Source organism: Nycticebus coucang, chromosome X, assembly GCF_027406575.1.
Source record: "Nycticebus coucang isolate mNycCou1 chromosome X, mNycCou1.pri, whole genome shotgun sequence".
Taxonomy (NCBI): domain Eukaryota; kingdom Metazoa; phylum Chordata; class Mammalia; order Primates; family Lorisidae; genus Nycticebus; species Nycticebus coucang.
In genome coordinates, this window is record NC_069804.1 from 17,254,043 (window position 1) to 17,262,588 (window position 8,546).

General features: G+C 45.1%; 1 protein-coding gene and 1 non-coding gene across 2 annotated transcripts in view; both read right to left on the reverse strand.

The window, feature by feature from the left end:
* Window positions 1–7,750, reverse strand: part of RS1 (retinoschisin 1) — a 29,960-nt gene extending 22,210 nt beyond the window's left edge. The window contains exon 1 of the mRNA XM_053578964.1: window positions 7,613–7,750. Coding sequence (XP_053434939.1) covers window positions 7,613–7,750 — 138 coding nt within the window. The remainder of the gene's footprint in view (window positions 1–7,612) is intronic.
* Window positions 7,751–7,867: 117 nt separating this feature from the next.
* Window positions 7,868–7,940, reverse strand: TRNAV-UAC (transfer RNA valine (anticodon UAC)). The gene has a single exon. It is a non-coding gene; the product is annotated as a tRNA-Val (tRNA).
* Window positions 7,941–8,546: the final 606 nt, after the last annotated feature.

Consider the following 8,546-nt stretch of genomic DNA (forward strand, 5'->3'; position numbering starts at 1 on the left):
CTTCATCAGTGACCCTTTATCTTGCTTCCAAAAAGCATTAAATGTCTATTTGTTCACTGCTATTTTCTTCATGGCATTATCCCCATAAACTTGGACTAACATGTCCCTGATTTCACTTCCACTCTTGCCAAGTTTAACAAGAAATTTAATGGTTGTTCCTTGCTCTAATTCAAGCTCCAACATTCTTTTGATGACACACAAAAACACACAACAATAACAAAGGCCACTCAGCAAGACATTGCCACATGTCAACACAAACACAGCTGTAACACACTGATATACCAAGGTTATGAAACTTTACAAAGTTGTTTGTATAGTGCTGCCTATGTAAATGCACAGTGGCAAGTTTGTGAACTTAATTGTCAGACCTCATATAGTATGTAAAATGATGATGACTGTATGGACAAAACAAAACGGAAGGAGGTCAGATGATAGGAACTGGTAAACTTCAGGAAGCCTTCATTGAGAAGGTGATGTTGGAGCAAAGACTTGAAGGAGGCAAGATACCTGTGGGCAAAGGGAAGCTTCTAGATACTTCAAGGTAGAGGGAATAGTGAGTGCAAAAGCCCTGAGGCAGGAATTTGTTTGGTATGTTCTAGAAAGAGCAAAGAGACTCTGGGGCTGGAGCCAGAGCCCAGAGAGTTTTAGGAGATGCGGAGTTAGAAGGTTTGGAGGAGACAGTTCCTGCACAGCCTTGTGGGCCAGGTGAGGACCTTGGCATTTACCCTGCATGAGACTTTGGAGGGCTTGAGGAGAGAAGGGACATGACTGGTTATGGTTTCAAAGCTCCTCTGGTGCTGTGTTGTAAGCTAGCCTGCCAGAGCACGGAGGGCAACAGAGCCCTGTTCTGAGGTGAGTGCAGTCCTCCTGGGGAGAGACGGTGGTGCCTTAGCTCAGGGTGGTGGCAGTGGAGAGGATGAGAAGTGGCTGGCTTCTCACTGTATTTGGAGAGTAGTGCTAATAGGATCTGCTGACAGATTACACATGGGGTGTAAAAGAAAGAGAAGCCCAAGGCCTGTGCAACCAGAAGGATAGGATTGCCATTTACTGAAGGGGAGAAGGTTTCAGAGGGAACAAGGGATTTGGGGGAAACGGGGTGGAGGAGGTCTTGAAACATAGTGAGCTTGAGAAGCCCAGAGGACACCCGAATGTTGAAGGTTGAGTGGGCACCTGGATGGATGTTTCTGGAGCTCAGGAGAAATTCCAGAAAGGTTGAGTGGTAACCTGTGCTCTTTGTACTTATAACCTCGGCTTGTAACTCTTCATCAGGAGATGCAAAGGAAATGAGCCATCTGTCTAGAAGTAAGTACTGACTTGGGGGTTGCTAATCTAGTAGGCATTCTGCCCCACACCTGACCCTCAAGAGAAGCTGGGGATGGTTGATAGGCCCTGTCAGTTGGACGACAACATCATTTATGCCAAGACCATCTTTTAGGGGGGGCCAAAGACAAGGGTTGTTGGTACTGACGATGTAGCTTTAATAACCAAATCAATTTGGCTCAAAGGCATGTCTGTCACTGAAGAGGGTCTGGTCTGTTCAGCTGCAGCCGAGCAAACCCAGAGTGCAAGGGCCCCGCAACTCAGCCTGCAGGGACTTTTGCATTAGTCCAGGTCCATTGGTGGGCCTGGAACAGTTTCCACAATCTGCAGAAACAAAGCAGAAGGTGGAAGGGAAAGGTGAGGCAACTCAGGAATTCACCCCCTCTCTAGCTACAGAGAGGCAGAGGAAGGCCTGGCTTCAGAGCCAATTCCCGAGGACGAGGAAGGAAGGCCTGGCTTCAGAGCCAATTCCTGTGCAAAATCAGATTTGGGGCTGATGTCTTGCATTTTGTTTCCCCTCAGGCTCCCCTCCCCAGAAAGCATTTGTCTCTAGGCAGCCTGAGATTCTGAGGTGCCAGATCCTTATGGAAATGAGCAGAGAAAGAAGGAAAGAGAAGCATTTTACAAGAAAAAGCTGTCACCAAGGGAGAAGCAGCCTGGCTGCTGTAGTTTCCCACAATGATTTAATCACCAAAAAGCAGGAGAACAAAGGCAAAAGCATTTTTAACTACAACAAATTATCATGCCAGAAAGCAACATGCTGGATTGAGAAAAAGAAAAAACATCAGCCTTCAAAGGAAAAAGAGTACAAGATTTCAATTATGTGGTTGCAAACAGTTTTCTCCGACTTGCATTGTTTTGTGATTCCTTCACAGGTTACACTAGACGTCTGCCACTCACCAATCTTAGATTTATGCAATATGGGCTCATTATGCCCTTTGGGAACAGAAGGCCACTGCCTTGGGGAAACCTTTTGCAAGAAAATTCCAAACATGCCTATTTTCTTTTAAATTTAGCATGGTCGCACTCTCTCTCTCTCTTCTTTCTTTTGAGACAGAGTCTCACTTTGTCACCCTGGGTAGAGTGGCCTGGCACTATAGCTCACAGCAACCTCAAACTCTTGGGCTCAAGCACTCCTTTGGCTCAGCCTCCCAAGTAGCTGGGACTACAGGTGCCCGCCACAACGCCCAGCTAGTTTTTAGAGACAGTCTCGCTCTTGCTCAGGCTGGAAAAACACGCCCATTTGTTGAAATGTCCCTTACAAGCCCAAGAAGAAAAGTGTGCATCAGGTACATAGGAACGGTAGTTTTAGTCTCTTTGATCGGATTATCACTAAATAACATAACGTTCCTTCCCATGGAAACGGAAGAAGCCAGGGAGAAAAGCATAAAATTATGAATGATAAAAACTATCTGTAACTAGCTTCCATCTACTTGAGAAACAGGAATAAGACACAGGAGGAACACAGCAGGCTGCAGTAAAGTCCCTCGTGTAGAGAAGAAAGAAGGAAATTGCTTCTGGTGTGAAAGTGTTACTATTTTGGGTGACAGGCATATTCATGGGCAAATCTGGTACCCGCGCATGCTTCCACACAGATGAACCTCAAAGACATATGCTAAGCGAAAGACAGAAGACCATATGTTGTATGATTCCATTTAAATGAAATGTCCAGAATGGACAAATCTATAGAGACAGGGTAGATTTGTGGTTGCTGGAGGCTGGGAGAATCGGGAGTGAGCGCTTAATGTCTGGGGTGATGAAAAATGCTCTAAAATAGGTGGTGTGTGCCACAAATCTGTAAATATGCTACAAACTATTGAATTGTACACTTTAAATGGGGGGATTTAATGGTGTGTAAATTACATCTCAACAAAGATGCCTTTAAAACCTATAATTCTAGCAGTCTGAGAGGCCGAGGCAGGTGGATAGCTTGAGCTCAAGAGTTCAAGACCAGCCTGAGCAAGAGTGAGACCTTGTCTCTGAAACTAGCGGGCGTTGTGGCGGGCGTCTGTAGTCCCAGCTACTTGGGAGGCTGAGGCAAGAGAGAATCACCTGAGCCTAAGAGTTTGACGTTGCTGTGAGCTATGGCCCCACAGCATTCTACAGAGGCTGACAAAATGAGACTAAAAAAAAAAAAAAGCCTTTTAAAAAACACCTGCAATCAATCCCTGATGGTTGATGCGCCTGCAAAGGGGCACAGTCACCTGTAAGATAAGGCTAGATGACTCTTTTTTCTGTTGTTTTTATATAATAAAAATGATCAAATAATGGACTAATATATTTTAATAAGATGAATATTTTTAAAATCATTATTGGCATTAAATCTAAAATGTGCGGCAGAAGGTAAGTTGTAAGACCTAAGTAGCACGTTATTATGATGATGCGAGCATAACTGAAGTCAGCCTATTTACTTTATTACACCATAATGAGGAGCCACTGCCACTGAAGAACAGAAACAGCAAAGAGTGAATCAGACAAAGAACCTTGGTCTTCACGTTCCCACTTGCGCAATGAAACGCATCTTTTCCATGCGTGTTTGCCATATGTTATCCATGTTAATCAGTGCAGAAATTGAGTCCTGTATTTTCTCCTCTGTCTCCTGGAGCACCTCTCTGGCTCAAGGGAAAGCGCACAGTAGGTCACCAAGCTACAATAGCCATTTTGGGATGGCTAGTTTCCTTCCAAGCAGCATATGGGAGTAGGGCCTGAGTTAGGTGGGTAAGAGAATTTTGGCTCCCAAGCCTTCCCACTGGACCACATTCCATGCTTCCTTAACAGATGATACTCTCTGCTCTTTGAGGACATTTCTGGAGCTCCCCAAGCCATGCAGAAATTGGTAAGCTATAGCACAGGAAAGAGTGTTGTCCTCTGAGACTCCTGACAGCCTGTCTTTTATTATTGGTATCCACTAATGGGTAGGTCTTATTTAAAATTGCATTTTTTATAGGACTCTTCTCATTTGGGGGTCACAGGGCAAGGTTGTTAGACTCATCACTTTGAAAGCAACAAGGATCTGCCCTGCGTGTCCAATTCTTACACAATGTTTGCCTCAGAGCAGATACTCAAGGAAGGGCTCTTGAATGAATGGACAAAGGAATGAATGAATCTCCATGCCAATCTCAAAGAAATCTGAGGTCAAACTCTGTGGATATCTGACATTTAAGGCTCTTTGGATCTAAGCCTCAAAAGACTTTAGCTGAGGAAAGAGTGAGGAGTGAAGGAAAAACAACAAAAGAGGCCAGGTGTGGTGGCTCATGCTTGTAATCCTAGCATTCTGGGAGGCCGAGGCCAGTGGATTGCTTGAGTTCAGGAGTTCAAGGCCAGCCTGAGCAAGAACAAGACCATGTCTCTAAAAAAAATAGCTGAGTGTTGTGGTGGGTACTTGTACTCTCAGCTACTCCGGAGGCTGAGGTAAGAGGATCGCTTGAGCCCAAGAGTTTGAGGTTGCTGTGAGCTATGACACACAGCACTCTACGGAGGACAACTGAGTGAGACTCTGCCTCAAAAAAAAATATATAAAAGAAGAAAAACAACAAAAGCATCTTAAAGTATTAAAAGTTACTGGCACAACTTGCTGACTATTAATTGCAAGAAAAAAAACAATGGAAAATTGATCTAAATGATCCCTACTTACAAATTTACCTTGGGGGTTGCAAAATGACCTTGGGATTATATTTTTTCTCAAGTCTTTGCAAATTACCAATAAAATATAGTGAGAGGGTGGAAAGGAGAAGGATTAAAACCAGGGATTCTAAGTCTACTTGTGAGTTTCATCACTTCTACCAGTCCTCCTCCTCCCCACCCTCCTCATTCATTTCCTGTAGCACAAACGCACAACGACCACGAAGAAGACAGTCAACCAATTTCCAATGTCTGAATGAGCCAGAAAAGAAATTCTGAGTTGATGAGTTGAGAACTGAGAGAGCCATGAAAGAATGTTGTTTCAAAGACTGAGAGAGAATTGAAAAGTTAAATTGGATGACATTTTAGAGATTTACTGGTAGTTTTTCCTTATTTAATCAGATCACACTAAAGGGCCATATTTAGACATTTTCAAATGACTGAGTGAGTGTATTCCGTCTTGGGGGATTCCTGACTCTCACTTGGATTATGCTTTTTATTAGATTCCAGTAGTAATCGGCATGTTACATTAATCCATATTTAAACTAGGGTGACCTCACGTCCTGATTTGCCCTGGACAGTCCTGATTTACACCTGTTGTCCCAGCAGAATTAATAATAGCATCCTCCTCCACCCCCCTCTTTAAGCTTGGAAGATTAAATTCTACAATCACCCTAACTTTGACTCCTAAAAATTTCCAAGAATATGCCATATTTTCTCATTAATTATTCAAAGGTATAGCCATTTTATACAATTTCTGAGACCCTTCCTTGTTTCTGTTGATTTTAAGCATCCTTTGAACTTTTAGAACGCTCTTCACTAAACTGAAAAGTCAGTGGCCAAAGAGAACCACGTCTACATAAAGACAACTGTTGTTCGCTAATTAATAATATCTTTTCTTATTCAGGTTCAATTCCTATTTATCAACTATATCATTCATTAGATTATATTTTCAAGTAGGTAATGAATAGCAATGGTTGAATAGCACCTACCTTCATAGCCAAAGAGAAGTAGTAACAAAAAGCCTTCTATCTTGTGTGGCATTTTCCCCTTGTCCTTGGCTGCAGCCCTACCTTACTGAAGTGGAGAGTTTGCCCAAGAACAGGGGATTAACTTGAGCACTGGCCTCATTAAGCATCTTATTCCACTTAGTTCTTATGTCTTCGGCTGAGCCCCATCAAGTTAACCCACATAGCTACCTGCCTCAACAAGGAAGCCTCGCAGAAGATGCTAGCATCAACTGAGCTTAGTTTAGCAAGAAAGATACTGATTTCATTTCAACACAAACAGGGAAGCAACGGAGGGAAATGGGAACTAGAATTACAAGACTCAGGTCTTAATCCTTTCTCAGCCATCATCTTCTAGGGGGTGACAAGCAAGCAATTTCCTGCCAGATAAGCACTAATATTCTCCGATTGTATGAGAATGCCACAGATTCCCTTCTTAGAAAGCAACTTGGCATCATGTTCATACCTAGTCATTAAGGAAAACACTAAATTTTGGGGGGAGGGCAGTTACACATAAACACGTGCATTGCTGTGTTGCTTCTGATAGCAAAAATTGGGGAAAAAATAATAGCTTGTGTTGCTTATGATAGCAAATTTGGAAATGGGCAAGATTAGGGGGTTGATTAATTAAATCAGGAGAGGCAGTGCAGCCCAGGAATGAGCATAGATTCCCAAGCTAGACTGGATGGAAATCCCAGTGCTAGGGCTCATTACATTGTGACCTCAGGGCAAGTTATCAACTTCTCTGTGCCTCAATTTCCTCATCTGTAATATGATGATAATGCCTACACTCAGAGTGACTTTGAGGCTTAAATGGGGTAAAATATACCAAACATTTAGAACAGTTGTTGATAAAATTAGCTATTATTTTCTTTTTTTTTTTTTTTTTAATTTGGCCGGGGCTGGGTTTGAACCCGCCACCTCCGGCATATGGGACCGGCGCCCTACCCGCGGAGCCACAGGCGCCACCCAAGCTATTATTTTCATATACGCGTTAAGAACAAAGTTGAGAGGAAAAGTGTTGTTTAATAGGCAATCTTTCAATTGTGCAAGATGAAAACGTTCTGGAGATCTGTTTCACCACAGTGTGAATATACTTCACACTACTGAACTGTACGCTTAAAAACAGTTAAGGCGGTTAGAAAAAATTAAGCTGATCAAGTGGTTGTAATAACAGAGAAAGTCATGTGTTATACTCCTGAAAAAGATGCAGATTTATGTACTGCAAAAGATGCAAAACTATGTTGAACAACGCAGCGTAAGATACCATACCGAATAGCCCCTTCTCCTTTTAGTTTTTGCCATCGGCTCCCCCATCCATAGTAAAGAGAAACAAAAAGGAACTAGAGAAACGTTTGGTCATTCAACTAGCATTTCCTGGGTGTCCACAAGCTTGCCATTTTATTCTGTACGTGTCTGAATTCCTCACTAAACAGACGAACGTCTATTTCCCCAACTCCACCGCTGTCTGAAAACGGATGGTCTTTTGGTTTTTATTTCCTGCTCTGCATGTTAGAGTTTAATGAAAAATTAAACTTTTAATCATACTCGTAATGATAACATCTTTAATAATTCAACCAGATTATGAGCGCTGCTGGGTTGTCACATTTTTTGGGGGGGCTTGGGGGCCGGCTGTCTGTCCTAGCTGGCCGGGGGCGCCCCACGAGCGCCCGCCGGGTTTTCCGAGGCCGCCCCGGGGTCGCAGGAGAAGAGGTGGGGCGGGGCCGGGGACGTTGTCCGCTGTTTCTCAGGTCGGACGGTGGCGGCCGCGGCTTTGTGGGATAGGAGAGGGCAGCCGTCATTTCGCAAAAACATTAAAAAGAAAAAAAAAAGGAGAAAGGCAAGGACCTCGCTTTTGCTTCGTTTCAACCCAGACGTCCTAGGGATACTGAGTATTAAAAGCAAAAACTCCTGCGTCATGGTTCCGCTAGGGCTCGAACCTAGGACCTTCTGCGTGTAAAGCAGACGTGCTAACCACTCCACCACAGAACCACGCCAGCCGTTGCCCCCATTGTTTGCTCATTCATGGGGTCTCATCACGCGCACCGCTGCCGTGGAGACCCCGTCCTTCCGCTACGGCCCTGCCCCGCCCCGGATCGCGGCCCGGCGCGGCTCGCCCGGTTTATCCACCAGCTTCGCGGCTCCTGTGATCAGAGCCAAGCCAGGGGCCCAGGAGACCATCGGGCCGACAGCACCTCCCTCTAACATCCGTCCCACGTCTCTTTCCCTGAGCTGAGGGGTGGGCGAAGCAGCCGGGCGAGCGGAAGTGAACCCTGGCCGGGCACGGCTCCTTCTGAAAGCTTCCCTCAGCTGGTGAGGCCCCCACACTCTCCCATTTTCCTCAGGGACAAACTGAGCCTCGGCCACACGACGGCTTTACGCCGTCCGAAGTGAGAAGGTCACCTCTTCCCGCAGCGTTGGAGGTTTTGGCCGTTGGGGCAAAGATTCACGCGGCGCGGGGCCGGGGGCCGGGGACTGGGGACATTTTCGCGTGGGCACCTGTTTTGCCAGGGTTGGGGAAAGGCCACTGAATAGTCGGCCTCTTGTCCGAGGGCGCGGACCTCTTACTGCCCCCTGACCTGTCCTGCAGCTCTCTTC